The sequence below is a fragment of the Prosopis cineraria genome, unplaced genomic scaffold (assembly GCF_029017545.1).
Source record: "Prosopis cineraria cultivar Desert tree isolate PC_DT_omini unplaced genomic scaffold, ASM2901754v1 PC1, whole genome shotgun sequence".
Classification (NCBI taxonomy): domain Eukaryota; kingdom Viridiplantae; phylum Streptophyta; class Magnoliopsida; order Fabales; family Fabaceae; genus Prosopis; species Prosopis cineraria.
In genome coordinates, this window is record NW_026555332.1 from 37,608,245 (window position 1) to 37,626,228 (window position 17,984).

Sequence of the window (17,984 nt, forward strand, 5' to 3'; positions counted from 1 at the left end):
GTACAATCTCCATGTAATTTAATTTTTATAGCATAAAGGAGGACATGTGTAATGAAAAGTCTTGTTGAAATAGTATAGGAAATAAAATATAAAAAAATTATATTAAAGTCTCACATAAAAAAATTAATTATTGTAAAGTCTATTATTAGAATTAAATTATATTAACAATACAATTTAATTTTATTATTAATAAATTTTATAATAATTAATTCCTACATGTGACTTGATTGTAATTCTGCCCAATTTAAATTGGCAAAAGACGAATGTTTGTGTAAACTGTAAAGTGTCGCTGAACCTTTTATGTGCTGCATATGTAGACAAGCACAAATTTAGAAGGTTCAATTGTAGAAAAGATATTTAAGCTTCAAATGTAACTTAAATTGTAATTATGAATTTTTATTTATAATTATTTGAATTGATAACTGTAATTTATTTTTTTAGAAAATTTTGTTAGGAACCTAATTGTCATTAATTCAAAATTTTGAAATCTAATTATCATTCTTCCTTTAAAAAACTATTGATGAACAGTTTTCACAGATATAATGGTGCTAAGACAATAGATGTGCTTTTATGTTCAGATTTTATGGTCAATTATCTCATGGCGCAAACCCAAACCGTAGCATTAAGAACAATTAAAATGAATCCTTAATAAACTAATTCTTTCTAATATCATTAATGGATGCGTTTAAGATCAGTTAGAACTTGAGAGTGGACAGATATGGAAGGTTCATATATTAAGGACCTATTTGGTTTTTACGTTTGCATAAGAAAAAAGTCCTTTGACATGAGATAAAATTCCAATTTCCAGATGTTGTTTGGATTTGGATCTCTTTCTCAAAATGCGCATTTTAGTAAGTCCAACTGTGGTATGTTACTTCCACAATTACATCAGCTTTTTGTCTGGGTAAAATCTATTCTCAGAATTTTTTAAACCAAACAAGATTTAGATGAGATTTCAGATCCTAACTGAGGTTTTGGAAACCTCAGTTAAGGCTTTATCCAAACATGCTCAAACACAAAACTCTCTATTTCTGTAAAGCTTAAACAAAACCAAGACAAGCTTTTGAAAGTTATAGTTGATTTTCAAGCTAGAAAATTTCATAAGATGTTTTTCTTTATAGAACTGCTACCGAGAAGGTTCAAACTTCAAAGTCTCACAAGCTAGAACTAGGAAATGTGTGAAGCAACATTTTGAGGTAACTTCTAGAAAACATAAAAGGAAGTAAAGAACATCGAAAAATATGGGCAGAAAAGTAGCCATATCAGGACACCAAAATAGTATTAATTCTTTCTCCGTATATCCATGCAACTAGAACACAAAATATATCTGTCATATTTCACATAAAATATCAATATGTTTCTCTTCTTATGTAATCTTTAATTATTCCAACCTTCATGTTTCCCTTGTGTGAGTGTGTTACTAAAACTGCATTCACTTCTTCAGAAGCTTATATAGTACAGACCATACCAACTTCTACGAGAGCAGCATGAGGAATTTTCAGTGCTACTGGAGGCTCACGGCAATTCTTTTCACTCAAGTGGTATGTCATGATCAGGAATCGCTTCAGAATGTTTGAGCCATCACGAACCACTAAATGAGATTGGCCCAGGAAATAGGCGCTACCGCTTTCCCGAGCATCGATTAGCTCTAAGAGCTCCTTCCTTACTGATGCCTGCATTTTAGGACTATTTGCAGGCAACATGAATCTGACCTTTTTTCTCTTAGCAGCAGGAGGAGGACTAGCAACTGGACTTACCTGAGATTCACTGCTCACTAGGCTTGGCATGTCGGTTGATTCGAGATCCTCCAGAGGAACTAAAGCATTTCCTTGGGATGATGATGAATTTCCAATGATGATCATCCTTCTATCTGGGGAATCAATGGATTCTATGTCACTCTGTTCAACATTAATGAATTCCCCAATGGAACGGATTATCTGCTCCTCAAAATTATCAGAGTCCCTAACATGATCACAATATCCATATCTGACAATGCATCTGTAAATTTTGTAAACTTTTGGACCAATCCTGCCGATCAGATATCTTTCACTTTCTGGGATATAAGGCACAGGTAGAGACTTGAAGGACACAAAGATCAGGACTTGATGAAATGCAGGAAGATTTGTGATGAAATGTGAAAAGAAAGCCGGGATTCCAGCTACAATGTCGGTGTAAATGAAGCCAATTCCCGGTACTCTTGAAATGCTGAGATTTGGACTAACCTCTATGAGCCATTCGGTGGGCACCTTGTTTTCTGTATCAAACTCATACTTCTTCTTAGTTCCATAATGCCATGCAATCATGATCGTCATGGTCACCACCAAGAGAACAAACAGATACCATGCTCCCTTGTGAAATTGTAGCAGACATGCTGAAAGATATGCAGCCTCAAGAGAGCCAAAACAAACAAGAAAGCATGCAGAGAGAAAAAAGTTCTTCTCCCAGTACAGAGCAATGATTAGTGACATTAGACTAGTTGTCACCAGCATTCCACTAATTATAGCCAAAGCTGTCAAGGGAGAATGTCATTAGCTTTCTAATCAAGTCATTGGAAAGTTTTCTAGAATCAGCTTTAGTCACAAGAAATAGTATATCAGTTTACTTTCTGGCCAATATATATATACACTTATCAGTCTACTCATGTAGTCACCTTGTTCTAGAAGTAGCCATCAGCTGCCTACATTTTATTATTCCAAGAGCTTCCTTTTCCATCATGATTATTTGACTCATATTTGATATTTGACATAGAACACAAGAACAATAGCTTATGGGATCACGTGAGAGGAAACAATACTTTCCCACCACTAAAAGTTAAGAATTTTCCAGGAGAAGAACAAGATGCCAATAAAGCATCATACCTGTCGCATTACCAATTTTCACCAGGTCTCGGAAACCAATAGTAACAGTGAGACTGAGAATCATCAATAACCAGTTGATATCTGGGATGTAAATCTGTCCATGTATCTTCTTTGATGTGTGAATAACTTTTACTCTGGGGAAGCAATTTAGAGCGAGGCACTGGTTAATTATGGAAAAAGTCGCTGTTATCGTCGCTTGGCTTCCAACAGCTGAGGCAAATAGGGATAATATTGTAAAAATATGATTGCAGCTTCCTGAAATCACCAAGCACTCCTTTTATTGATGTTAATTTTAAAGGAAAAATAAACATCTTGAAATAAAAGCACTTGACCAACTTACTAGGCATAGATCCACTAAGATGAATGAAATCTTCAGTGTTAAAGTTCTTGGAGATATATGCAGCCTGACCCGCATAGTTTAAAACAAGAAGTGGGTAGATCAAGCAGATGAATGTTATCTACAACAGACACATCACACATAAGTTACAACAGTTTCAGTTACTCTTAGCATGAAGATTACAGAAAAAGATTATACATATTACCTTGATTGATTTCTGGGAGAAATGTCCTAGATCAGCAAACATAGCCTCTGATCCTGCGGACAAGTAGATCAAGCATCTTGTCATATTGATTAAAGTAATTGCAATGAGACAGAAATTCAAATCACTGTATAGTTTTATATTTTAATCACTGGGTTATGCTTGCACAATTATATGGAGAAGACATCAACCTGCCACACATAAAATGACACTCCCTAGCAACCTCCATCTGCGTGCATCAATATTTCTGATGAATCTTAACATGTATAGAGGGGATATTTTATAAATGATTTTCACATCCCACTGGAAAATATTATGCACTCCCACTCCGGCAACAAATAACAGCCAAACAAAAATGATTGGAGCAAACATGAATCCAATCTTGCGTGTCCCACAAGGCTGCAGCACGAAAAGGCCAACCAATATAACACACGAAGAAGGAACAGGTACATCTGGAACAAGTCAAGCAGAAGTTGAACAAGATGTCAGGTATGACAAATAGTGAGTTAAACTATAAATGGCTTTCTCATCACCCCATGGCACATCCCTGAAGTTATCAAGGTTGGTGGGATATTTGAAAGAATTACTCAATTGGAAATCCTATAATGGATAAGAACTTGAACAAATAATGGAATAAAGGCTGGTTAATGATAAAGCCAAAATGTGCTTAATGCAGACTGGTCATTAGCATGTTCTGAAAGCATGGGTCCATCGGATAAATATATTGTTAATATGTTCCAAAGAAATAGCAGAGACTGGACATTATTCAAATTGAGATATCTATGAACATGGCAAGAACTTACATTTTTTAATAGCGTCTGACACTGACTGCTGAGAATGTTGTGAAGAGGAAACTGGTCATGATCATAGACAACAAGGTTAAAAAAAAACTCTTTCTAGAAATTGAATGGAAAAGTACAAAAATTTATGTTTGATTTCTAGTTTCACCCCTAGCTCTTACATATGCGTGACAAATCTGTCAGGGATCGTTCAACACCCTTCGAAGCTGACAAGGCTGGTAAGAAGCCGGAAATAAACCAAGTCATTGAAGCCAAATAACTTGATCACCAAAGGAAAAATAAGACAACTCTGAATCAAATAATTACTTCTAGCAAATTTAAGTATGAACAAGGCTTATGTACCAGAAAGAGCCGGAGTGAGAACCCCGTCACCAATAGTCATGCAGGATCCAAAGAGAGCCAATGACAACAGCAAATAGTGACAGCTTTTGTGTTTCTCAATGGCCCTTCGAGCCCTTGAATCAACATTCCTGTGGGAGGGATTCTTATCCTCATAATGCATAACCTCATCAGTGCTTCTATCATTTGGGAGCAGGCCAACTTTTGCATGTCTACATAAGAGTGAGTATAACGCAAAAGTACCACCTAAAAAAAGTTCTTCCATGAGAAGTCAAATTTTGAAGGCTTTATTCTGTCAAAATTTTATGATTAATGAAGATGATTAATTACCTTCTCCATCATTATCAACTTTCAGCATTATAAAGGCATACTTCAGTAAGGAAATGACAGTCAGCGTCCAGAATATGAATGAGAAGAGTTCGTAAACAACCTCCTCGGAATTCACATCCGATGGATACATAGTCCCAAAAACATACAAGGGTGCGGTGCTTATTTGACCATAAACAACTCCAACGATTTGAGAAGACAGAAGAATAGTTTGCTTCCATGTTTTCTTCTGAAGAAAATTGAAACAGAATTGGTCATGACAGGGAGAAAAAAGAAAGTTGCATAATTAAAATGTAGTTTTGGGATCTTCAGCACAGATGGAATGAAACTTTAAAGCAACATGAGATTGTAAACATTGACAAACCTTGGTGTCAATCACGTATTAATTAATACGCATACACAGACTGCTTATTGCTCAATGTAAACCAATCTAAAAAATTTCTGGGGAACAGAACTGTGCTGTTAAATCTGACTGGGTTGAACCAGCAAATCTTAGACTCCTTCGTATCAAATGAGACTTAGTGCTCTAAACCTGGCGTGCTTGACAAAAAAATGAATCTCTCCCGAGTTCCACAATCCGTCTTTCTTCTTTTTAACACAGCATGCATTGAAGAATTTGTTTCTGAGTATAGGGGCAATTATGCATCATTATGCCATATCACAAAAAAAGCTAATCACTTATCAGTGGAACTGCATTAACTATACCTTCATCAGAGAAATTGCTCTTTATAATGGTTTTTCCATTTTCAGACAAAAGATAAATAAAGAAAATGTGGGTGGATATATTCATCACCAAGCAAAAGTGACCCATGGATCAAAACACTTCGCCTTTCATGGTGCTGACACTATAACTGAGAATCCTTTGATTTTTCTTTCGTTCATTCTAAAAACTATAATTTCACCTATTTTTAACAGAATTACCTCTCTGATCAAATTCTGCCAAAGTATAACATGTATGAAAAAAAAGCTTCCAAGACACTGCTTTTGTAAGATAAAAAATTGAAGCCTATTATTTACCTGGACAGAGTAAGACCCAAAGGCTATGAGCCTATGACTATCGGATGTACAATAAATTCTACCAAAGTATGACAAGACAGGATGAATTTTGAATTTCTTTATTTATCAAATAAATGCAAGATCTTACCTAATGGGATAAGGCTTGTTATATCAAAAAAATGCATGTGTATATACAGATGGGAAAAAAATACTGCACAAGATCTTTCAGACAGGAACATTCTATCGTCAAAAGGACCACATCCCTGATTGCTTCTTCAAAAATCATTACCTATTATAAAATAACTTAGGACTAGAAAATTACAAATGACTAAAGAAAAACTACTCCTTATAATAACGGTCCATCTCAGAAAAGATGGCTTTTTTTCTTCATCTCTAGAATCCTTAAATCCTCACACCTTTTGAGAATTCAGCCCAGAAAGCCAGAGGGCCAGAGATTTATACTTTATAAATAAAGGATGAAAATGACGTATAAGTCTGGCTTATTGCACTTCCATTTGCACCTTTCTGACAGATATCAAAGGAACAAAAAGTTCATCTAATCTGGAATAACGAACACAAGGAAAAGTCCCACCCAAAAAAGCCCATGCAAGCAATTTGTTAGTTTCAAGAAACGGCTTATAATAACAAAGAGAAAAGGTTTTTTTACCTTAACCTCATCAAAGATTGCATCAGGATGCAGTTGACAATCCATAATTAGAAACACGAAATGATGAAGCAAATCATAAACTTGAATTTGAGTGGGAAAATAAGTTATGGGATGAACAAATCAGCAGCAACATTTATGAGGAGCGATTCAATCAATGCTCTTGAGAGGAAAATACGGAGTAAACTAAGCAAGCTTAAAAGGACCCTCCGAAGTCCCAAAGTCCAAATCCAATACCCAAAGTCATTGAAAAACAGAGAGATCTCACATAGTGATATTCACTAGTTTGATCCCGTGACTTGGCTGCCTTGTATCAGCACACAATCAGTGACCAGCCAATCCTTCTTTCTTCAATATAAATATTTTATTTATTTCATGTTAGGTAGTAGAGAGGGCATGCCGAAGTGACAATGACAACAGAATATCTCATGCAGGGAGAGAGAGAAAGAGGGGATAATTTTTTATGCATTACAATAAAGATAAAATTGACTAGTACATTATGAACCTGAGATTGAAATGGGAAGTCGATAACAACGATATAAGAGTCACATGGATTTCCGTCAGGATTGACAAGTAGGGTGAACAAGTGCACATGTGGTCTGATTATTGCATATGCCGCTATCACAGATTCTTATGGAAACTTCTATATTGTCCCTGTCGAAGTTTTATGAATAGTAGTAATAGTAATTAAGTGAAAACAAATCAAATCACTTATTTAAAAGTACAGAGTAAATTGTTGGAACTAAATTTTTTTACCCCAAAGAGAAAGTCATCTCTTCGGTGTTGATATTCTTACTTCATAAAACTCTAGGAAAAATCAAATCTAAGCCAACGAGGAAAGCTATATCTAAGCCAATTATCAATTCAAATCAAATTATACGATCTCTTCAAGTGATCATTTTTCCTTCTCATTTATATCCGTTTACTCAAAGGCACAGTTTCTTATGCATGCAGTCTGATCAGGGTTGAAACCATGAAGATGCGATAAAAATAGAAACAATCAATGGACATGCACTGGAAATTAATAAAGAATAAGGAAGTTAGTGAAGCACCATCACCTACTACCTACTCGCCTGTAAGAGATTGGTTATTGAAGAGAATTTATCTTTCAATTTGCCCGTGATGTCAAAATCTGGAAGCCACGTTTTAAGATCCTATGCATTATTAAATGGATGTGCTTAAAATGCGTGATAAGCATTAATTAATAGCATATGACTGCTCCAAATATTGTTCGCACAAATCCATTACGTTAGCGTAAAAGAATACCAAATGACAAGTCAATAATTTGTCAATGAGGAGTTAGGACCAAAGAATTAAAGAGTGGACATTCACCGCAAATGAGAGAATCGCCTCAACACGCCAAAATTCTTACGCCAGGCCGAGAGGCCATACAATCTTGTCTATCCTTTTCAACAAAATGACATCTAAAAAACAGAAGCAAAAAGAAAAAGAAAAAGAAGGGCTTGCTCAATTCATTCCCTTTTATCATTCATAAGCTTTCTCCCAATCATCTACTACTTCAGAAACTTCTGATGCATTAGCATTCTCTTCATGCTGTCCTGGAACAGATCCGCTGGATTCAGATTCCATCCTTGGAACAGAAGATGAACTTGCTGAGTGTTTCCGAGAAACATCAGTTCCAATGGTCGCAACAGATGAACTTGAAGATGATTCTTGGTCTAAGACACTCCATCGATTTAATGAAGCTGTGATTGGGACTTTAGGAGTTTCTCTCGCCCAGACAGAAGGCTGGAGGTTAGCAGAACCATCAGTCCATTCTTCATCACCCCAAGAATCTTCTCTCCAGACAGGCTCTTGAACCACGGCCTTTTTCCATGGATTCCCCTTCAATGCTGCCAGCGCTCCTCCTTCTTTCACCATCCCGAGTCCTCCCCATGCATTTGTAGCAACAGATGTAGCTGATGACCCAGCATTTGGCACGGCCACCACAGCCCCATGATAAGCTGTTCCATGATCCAACCTCCTCATTGCAGTCGCAGCTCGGCTAGGATCATGGAAGACAGCCAATGCATTTTTATCATTCAACCAAACAAGTTCACATTCACCGCCAAACCTCAATACTAAAGCACTTATATCGGCTTCTCTTGGTAGGTCTGGAAAGGAAACAACAAGACGGGGATCCATGTCTACTAAGGGATCAAATTGTGGAGGCAAGGTTGCATTTACCGTTGCTGTACCTTTAACCCCAAGCACCCGGGGAGGAGCCTTTGACTTTTGGGTAACATGAACTATGACAAAACGCTTTGGCTCCCAACCAGCAGCATTCACTGCCAACTTCCATCTATCAGCAATAACCCTCACTGCATCTCTCTTATCCTTCAGCATAGGACAGAAAACATGGACTTTTAAACCATGTGTTGCTCCTCTGCTCTTGCCAAGAACTAAAAATTTGCATCTCTCCTCCACAGAGAAAACCCACTTAGGATCACGCCTGAGCATGTCTGAAAGCAATTCATTAGTAGTAGAGTTCTCACCAAAATGAAGAGAATCCAAGTTTGGAGGGTTGACGTCAAAAGCATCAGCAAGAACCCTTTTACGCTCCAGCTTAGCACAATCATCATCACATGTAAGCTTTCTTTGTCCAAGGGGAATGAGTTTGCTGTTTTCCACAGGTTGAAGTGGCACAGGCAACTTTTGAATTATGGAAGCTTCATGTATGGAATCCATGTTATAATTACCACTAGCACCACCAGCACCACAAGGAACATTTGCTGTTGCACGACCGCAAGAACAAGTAATTGTAACAGAGTACTCACATCTTATATCAGGGCATGGTGCTGAAGGGTGACATGCAGCTGTACATGTATGCCTGCAATCTCTCCTTGGAGCACCGCATGTTTGACCACAAGAAACTCGGAGACCTTGGTCACTACTAGATGGAATATCACAAGGTGGAGGGTGACATGTTCTGCCACAAGCATGTAAACCACATTGTCTGGTCTTCCCACAGAGTTTATTACATCTAATATCCTTTGATCCACAAGGTATATTCCTAAGAACCACATGCCCACCAATACATTCTTTTGCCACAGGCACTGAGCAAGGTGGGCAATCTCCATAGTGGCAGCTGTGGGAGGCTGAATGGCCACAAGGTTGAGGAATTGAACATGGAAGTTGACATGAAGGAGGGGGTGTACCGCAAGGCAATGGAGGAGGGATTGAAGTCCTACCACAAGCACATGTCAAATCAGCGAAGATAGTCTCAAGACAAGGTGGACAATGGCCACTGTGACATAGGGATTCACATGCATGTTGCCCACACCTTAGCTTCTTTCCACATGGCATGGTACAAAAGTGAGGATCCCACTCCCCATTTAGACGATTACTTGGATTAGAAAGTGGACAACACCGTTCACTACATCGATGCCTTCCACAGTTTTTTTTGCGCCCACAAGATCTTTCACAAGTGAATGCCTCATTCTCCCTCATTGTCTTATAGCACTCCACAGTTCGAGAAGTTGAACCACACCGACACTTTTGGGAGACTAGAACTGAACATGGTGAACAATCCCCAGAATGACATGCCCCTCTACAATGATGCAACCCACAAGGAAGAGGCTTGTCACATGCTTGTGAACAGGTTGGTATTGGATCTAGACAACTATGTCGCTCCTCCTCCAATTTTGTCTTCCCACAAAAGCATGTCTTAATCTGGCTTGGTAAGAATTCACACTCACCACAGCTGCCTGGATGACAAATGTCATTGCAGACATGATTACCACAACTAAGCTTCTTCCCACAATTGGAACCACAAGAAAATACACCACCTTCAGCTTTAATTTCACCCTTCACAGCCATGTCTCCACAAAGAACAACCTCTGCCTTCTGGTTGCAGAAACAAGAGGCATTGATTAGAACCTGACATGGATCACATGGACCCACATGGCAAATGCGTTGACACTGATGACGCCCACAGTCAAGAAGCTTATCACAGAGTTGACCACAAGTAAGAACAGAGGACCGATCAGAGCACCGTGTGGTAATAGTTTTCTTCCCACAAGGACACAAACGCGGCGGTGCAAATGCTTTACATGGAGGACATGGGCCTGGATGGCATTGCAAAACACAAACATGAGGGCAATGATCTTCCCTGCTCCCTCTCCCTCCATTAACCAACGCTTCCCTCTCAAGAGGCTTGCCACATGGTTCTCCACAAGAATGTGGTATCAGATACAGATCAGATGGTGGGTCTGGCCTCTTTCCACAAAAGCAGACATACCTAATCTCCCTTGATGACGTAAGTTGTACAGACTGACAACCAGGGCACCGCCAATTAAATCCTTGATTCTTTTCTGCAGACACATCAACAGAAGTAGGCGCTCGAGCCCACTTCTTTATACAATTCAGGTGAAAGATTGAGTAGCAGCTTGAGCAAGACCAGATGGGTGCAGACCTACGGACCATGTCATAGCAAATCATGCATTCCACAATACTTTTCATAAGCTTATCCTGGATCTCTTGTAACAGTTGAGGCAAATTAGAGTCCCTTTCTCCTTTCACCACCTGATTCTCGTTTCGTCCTTTTTCCCTTTCCCTTCTATGATTCATAGGCTGATTAACGTGACCCCTTGACCCGTGACTGCTTCTATGCCGATTTGCTGGTGGAGCAACATTATTATTTGAGCAACCAGCATTACCATTTTGATCCAAAGGGTAATTTGATGGTGGGAAATTCGGGGTGGTGGTGGGGACAGATGCTCTAGGAACCCATTCCTGACGAGGACCTGGGGCAGGAACCCTGGACCGATCCCTTCTTTCTTGTCGGACTTGCAAGCTCATTGTATGTGATGTTCCACACACAAAGCTCGTCTCCGCCAACACTGAAGTAAGGCTTGAATCACAGACCAAACCCCTAAATAGAAGTTCACCCGATTCTATTCCAACTGCAAATCGAAATTTAATAAGGAGTTATGGATTGAAAAGGCATTGATGAATTTAGAGCTAAAATATCTAATCGACATAAATAAACTAGCCTCGAAAAGTAGAAAACAAAACACAGAAAGAAAATCAAGATTATTTGAAATAATCTGAGCACTTCTATAATAAATCAATAATCGTGCCATCAACAAAGGCAGGTATATTTATACGAAAAACAGCTTGCGGGAATTTATATTTCCCCCTTCTCAATCCGCCGAAATGAAATCTTTAGAAGCCAACATGTTTAACGCAATATTGGCAACCCAATAGCAATCAATTCCAGACAAAACTTACTTAAAAGTGAGCTTTCCTGATTCGAATTTCAAGAAGAGAGAGGAATGAAGAAAATACGTATGCAATCAATCAATAGGGTTATCCACAAGAGCAAAACGATAAAATACCTGATTGTTGCCCCCACTGGCGGATTTTCCCGGAGTTGATGCCAGTGGATGAGAAATTTTCAACTTCGCGGGATTAAGGTAGTTCGGGTCTGAGACACCGACCCCGAAAGGAAAGAAGTGAGGGTGGAAGGGCGAGAGAGGAGAAGTTTATGTAGGGGAAACTGCTTGGGCCAAAAGGCATGTGTGGGTGGTCCCCACTCTCCCCACGCTGCTCGTTCGCGGACCGTCAACGAGTGCGTGTCGATCACTCAATGTTTCTTTTCTTTTTCTTTTAATAAAATTTATTTTCTTAAACTAATTAGCGTTGGTTGATCCAAAACTAATACTATATCATTTGCGGTAATCATGTCACCTGTGAAAGTTCGCCTAGGGGATGAATGAAGATTTATAGAAATTTAATAAATAATAACTAAAATAAGAAGAAAAATTTAGAGAGATATCACCAAATATAAAAAAAATAAAGAAAGATAAGCATGCACAGATATTTATCTTGATTTACTCCAACCACTTGAACCTATGTCTAGTCCTTAAGTTTTGTTTGAGATTTTTCTATTAATTTTATCAAGATTAATTCGGGCTCTTGATAGTCTCAATATAATTCCAGACTTTAACTAAAATCAAAATTACTTCCCCTTATATAGATAATGAAATAATCCATTTAAACTTCCCAAGTCTAAATTGCTTTATTATGAATCAGTAAAATAGAGGCAAATAGAGTATGTTCAAAAGTGAACAACAACTATTAAATACCTTCGTTTAGAGTTGATATATGATCAATGAAGCTCACTGAAAATTTATATAAACTCAAAAGGTTAGTGAATAATAAATATGAATCACTTGAGTTTTCTCTTATTCGTTCGTGTCTCCTTTGTCTTCATAACTATCTACATTCATAGTTGAAGCTTGTAAAGGATTCGTTACACTCATGGATACAGTCGTTAGAGTCAACGACTTCTTTTCTCTGAAATGCCTGAACAATCATTGAACTAAGATAATGGAACAGTGTTTTTTGGCGATACTTTCTCTATTACGGCAAGTGAGCAAAGTAACACCACTTTTCATTAAACGTTTTGATGAAATAGGTGAGATATTATTTCAAAAGAGAGAAGCTATTTAGAAGTAAGGATTTTATGGGTATGATCAATCTAAACTCAACTTATCTCAAGAATGCATTAGAATAATTCTTGAAAGATTATATGATCAATATGGCACATAAAACGCGAAAGGAAATAGTTTCGAAGAGGTTACAAAGAGCCCTTGTTTTTGTTACACAAAACAGAGTAGGAATGAGTGTGTTTATTTCAAAGCAGGAGAGACTATTTAGGAATAAAGGAGAACAAGATAAATGAAAATGCAGGGAGCTTATTTCGAAGTAAGAGCATGTATTAGAAAAGAGTTACGAGACGTTGATTTGAAAGACTTTATTTGGAAATAAAAACAGCTATTCTTGAATAAGCTATTCTTGACTAGACTATTCCCGAATAAGTTAAACTTCAAAAAAACTCAATGCATATAAGCTTATGAAGATAATATCACTATTTTGAAATGAGAGTTGCTATTTCGAAATAGGCTATTTCTCAATAAGTAAAATAAATGATACTTGGGAATAAGGAAGGCTTACAAGCTCACTATTCTAGAATAAGGACCATTGATTAGAAAACTAATAAAAGCACTAAGATGTTGAGATTTTGATTCTAAAAATGTTTGAGACACCTTTTAAGCAATACAAGAGGTCCTTAAGAGATGACAATTAAGTCAAATACTTAATCTTTAATGAGAAATATGAAGTAAAAAGATTTAAGAAGAGTTTACGTCTTTCTGCTTATTTGAAAATAAGGCATGTATTCAAGAATAAGGAATTTTAAGAGAAAGATATACGAGATATAAAAATTTAAATCCATGTTAATTAATTTCCTTACAAGCCATTATTTATTGATTAGTAAATCTATCAAACACAAACTTCTCTTATTTTATAATTATCAAAACCAAGATTCAACGTCCTATATCATTTTAATTTCTCGTAATTATTTTGTAAATTGGTTTCTCTCTTCTTCTTCTGGAACTAATAAGGAGTAGGCTTCATTAACCACGGGTGAGGAGGGACTCAACTTTGCTCCTCTTACCTCCCGTGCCTCCACAGCTCCTCTAAATTGTTCAGATTTTATGTTTTTATTTTTATTTTTATTTTATATTTATTAAAATAAAAAATTTATATGGATGATCCAAATTTACAAATGATCTATATGTACATTTAATCACCAGTTTGAATAGTTTAGGTTTAACGTGGATGGTTTATATTTATAAAAAATTTAATAAATCTCATCAGCAGTCTAAACAATTCAAGGTTTAATATGGATGATCTGAATTTACAAAAAAAATTATTAAATATGATCACCAGTCAGAACAGTTTAAATTTAATATGAATGATTTAAATTTAATATTAAAAATTTTAATATTAAATTTACACGGTCTAAAATATATCTAAATAGTCAATTGATAAAAAATCATAAAAAAATTTAACATTAAATTTGGATCATTTATATTAAACTTGGACTGTTCAAATTGATGATTAGATTTATTAAAAAAATTTATAAATTTTTTATTTTAATAAATATAAAAATAAAAATATTAAATTTAAATCATTTAAATTTATTTGGACAGGCCAATTTTTTTCTAAAATGTAACAGAGTTGTGGAGGTACAAGAGGTAAGATGAGCAAAGTCAAGTCCACTGAGGAGAGCTTTTAACATTCACGCACCTAAATTGGTGAATTTGTTTCTTTACTAATTCGTCATTTATATAGTACCATGTTTGAACCCCTTTGTCAGTTTAATCACGGCATAGGAATCCAAATCAACCTTTTTCATTTAAATCAATAAATCATTAAAATAATATTTTGACTGATTTAATAAAATGTTTTATTTATGATGATCTTATCATAATTTAACTGCAATTTTAATTATTAATTTTTAAATTAATATTTTGACTGGTTCAATAATCAATTCGATTTTTAATACATTATTTAATTGGAGGGTATTAAAATGGAGGGAAAATTATAATAAATTTGATTTTTAAAAAAAAGTTAGGTTAAAAATTTTTAATCAACTGTCGGCCAAAAAAATTTAATCAATTTTCTTTCATCTTGTAATCGAAATCTGTTTATTGTGATTTCATAATTCATAATATACTACTCATCCATTATTTTTTTAAGAAAATAAATTCATCAGAAACTCACCTCTACTCTCTTCCTCTCTAAAATCCTCCCAGCAAAAATGAGGTTTAGTTTTCATCTAAATATCTTGTGTATGAATAATTTTAATAATACATTGAGCATGTATAAAAAATTTCTTTTATTTATTTATCTATTTCTAAAAATGCTATTGACAATTTCCATAATCACTATTATATATATATATATTTGGTTATTCAAAAATTCAATTTTCACCTTAAACAAAATGACTTTATGAAATTTTAAATCTATATATTTATTTACCTATCCATCCATGTATCTATTTATATTTATATTTGTGTATATAAAAGCAACTGTCATTGGGATGATGAGTCAAAAAGACATTTTTAATTGGACAAAATTTAACCTTATATATTTAATATACTTTTATTTAATTAAATTAAAATATGTAAATTTTAATATATTAATAATATCAATAATAAAAATATGTTATAAAATAAATAATTTATAAAAATATACATGTCTTGATTTAATTAAAAATAAAGATATTAAATATATAATATTAAGTATATAATTTTTTTCTTTTTGATATGGTAACATAATGCCAGGCACTGCACCATATCAACATTTTTCAATTATTCTATGATTTCGAAGTCACATTAATTGGTTTAAGTTAAATGCCATCTATAATTTGGAATTTATATTAATTCATTTCATTTATATTTGCCAGTTTAATTTATATTTTTTTCATTTAAAAATGTAGGGTAAAGGTATATTTTTGTCCCTAAAATATTTTTGATAAGCACCTAACACTCTAACATTTTTGTTGAAATAATTTTACCCTTAAACCTATTAAAACATAGTACTTTTGACTTTTTTGTCAAATTTTTTCACAGCCAACATTTGAGGTCAACATTAAAAATTTAATGAAAAGGAAAAAATGCTTCATTTTAGTAACTTTAAGGGTAAAATTGCTCCAACAAAAATGTTAGGATGTTGGATGCTCTTTGAAAAATACTTTAGAGACAAAAATACACCTATATGAAGTATTTTTAGTATTTTAAGATATAATTATTGCATTTTTTTAAAATATCTTTAATTAATAAATCACTTTATTTTTATTTTAGAGTGAAACATCCTATTAAATAGAGATAAATATAGAAAGATGATATTAACTTGAAAATAAGTAATTATTTTATTGAGAGTGAGATTTAATTAAAAATACTTTATATTTTTTAATTGAGGAAGTAATATTTGATATGCAATCAATTCCATTCAATGCATTTTTTTCTTACCATTTTTTTTTTGTATAATTTGGTGTAACATAACTTTGACCATTGATAAAAATTACATGCACCTTGTGATTTAAAAAAAAAACAGAGAGAAAAATGAGAATTATGGTTGACTGATTACCACGCATTAATTTTAGCATGCTATCCATAACCAATCTAGATTCATACATCCACATCGTGCATTTATAAGGTTTTTTCATGCCTGTACTCATTGTATACACCATTCCATGTTTCTAAATCTTAAAATACAATGGATTTGATTTAAGAAATTATATAAACATATACAATTCAGATGTTTGATAGAATTGATATTTTTTTTTTCGCTTTCCATTATTGTATCAAGTGCGATTGGGATAGTAAACAAGGTTAATCTTTGATGCATAGTGAATGCCTGGAATGTATATCATAATATCAAGTTCAACCATCTTGATAGAGTCAAAAATAAAGGTCTCGTTTATTTGTTAGAATAAAATAAATTAAAAAAATAAATATAAAAATAAGATAATTAAAGGGAATCGATAAATACATTCATAAAGGAGAGTGATAATTGAGTTCATGAAATTAAAAATTATAACTCATAAAAATTTTGAAAGATGTACACATTTGTAGTACATATCATGCTTATTATGAAGGGAAAGGTGATTTAATTTATTTATTTATTTTTTCAATCTATTCCTTTCCATTCATTTCAAGTAACTAAATAAGATCAAAGTTAATGGTAGATTTGGTTTTAACATTTAAAAATGTTCAAGAGATCACTGAAACCTGAAGGAGAAAGTTGATTCAGGAAATAGGATAAATTTATATTTTTAAGAAGATATACAAGATTTTATATTTTATAAAAAATCATAAAATGAGAAAAATACTAAAAAAAATAAAAACTTCACATAATGAATGGTATATCACTCTCTACCATATTTGTGGAGTTGTGAGAATGCAATTGCAGATAAAATTGACTCCTGTGCTTAAAAATGTTCAAGGAACCACCAAGGACAATGAAAAAATTGAGTTAGAACTAATTTTTAATGTTTTAACTTACTAGAGCCTCAGTTACCCAATATTTTTTTTTTTTGGGAGAGATACACCCATGTATGTGCATGCATGGAGAAATGTTGAGGTCACGATTAACATTTAACACTGCACACGCGCATGTCCTTTAAACCATCATTTATTTTAATTCTAATGCATTCATTGCTATCATGTTTTAAATAGGGTTGTGCAGCCAGCAGGATAGCCACTCCCCCGTTTGCTTTAAAGGGTCAAAAGGTATATTTGTTTTGAAAGTTTTCCGCTAAATGTAACCTTTGCTTGTTGCAATATTATTTAGAAAGTTTAAAAAATGATGTAATGTTATTCTGTATTAATGTTTAACTAACATTGACGTCAGTTGAATAATTTTGACCACAGTTAAATGAAAATTTTGTCCTAAATTTTTTTTGAATGAACAATTGATATCCTAAACTTCAATTAGTGCAATATTTTATATTATCAATATTCAAATCAAAAAGAGATTTAACTGTTGAATATTATTTATGAATTAATATTAATTAATAAGCCCAATAGTTTGATCTTTATGATCTTGTGTGGACCGTGATAAGTGGACCACACAACTGAGCCCAATGGGCAGAGGTCCAACCCAC

General features: G+C 34.5%; 2 protein-coding genes across 3 annotated transcripts; both read right to left on the bottom strand.

Annotated features, from left to right (window-relative positions):
- Positions 1–1,096: 1,096 nt before the first annotated feature.
- On the bottom strand, positions 1,097–6,843 carry LOC129294635 (potassium transporter 2-like). Of its 2 annotated transcripts, none has more exons than XM_054933078.1 (10): positions 6,527–6,843; positions 4,867–5,092; positions 4,540–4,782; positions 4,359–4,412; positions 4,201–4,251; positions 3,589–3,849; positions 3,401–3,453; positions 3,199–3,316; positions 2,859–3,113; positions 1,097–2,509 (listed from the first exon to the last, which is right to left on the bottom strand). In XM_054933078.1, the coding sequence occupies exons 1-10, from the start codon at positions 6,569–6,571 to the stop codon at positions 1,449–1,451; spliced, it is 2,367 nt and encodes a 788-aa protein (XP_054789053.1). In that variant the 5' UTR covers positions 6,572–6,843; the 3' UTR covers positions 1,097–1,448. The 2 variants fall into 2 exon arrangements, with proteins under 2 accessions (XP_054789053.1, XP_054789061.1); XM_054933086.1 differs by lacking the exon at positions 6,527–6,843 and adding an exon at positions 5,228–5,474.
- A 979-nt stretch (positions 6,844–7,822) lies between these two features.
- On the bottom strand, positions 7,823–11,992 carry LOC129319255 (NF-X1-type zinc finger protein NFXL1). The gene is made up of 2 exons (XM_054964260.1): positions 11,863–11,992; positions 7,823–11,427 (listed from the first exon to the last, which is right to left on the bottom strand). The coding sequence occupies exon 2, from the start codon at positions 11,321–11,323 to the stop codon at positions 8,009–8,011; it is 3,315 nt and encodes a 1,104-aa protein (XP_054820235.1). The 5' UTR covers positions 11,324–11,427; positions 11,863–11,992; the 3' UTR covers positions 7,823–8,008.
- Between the last annotated feature and the right edge of the window lie 5,992 nt (positions 11,993–17,984).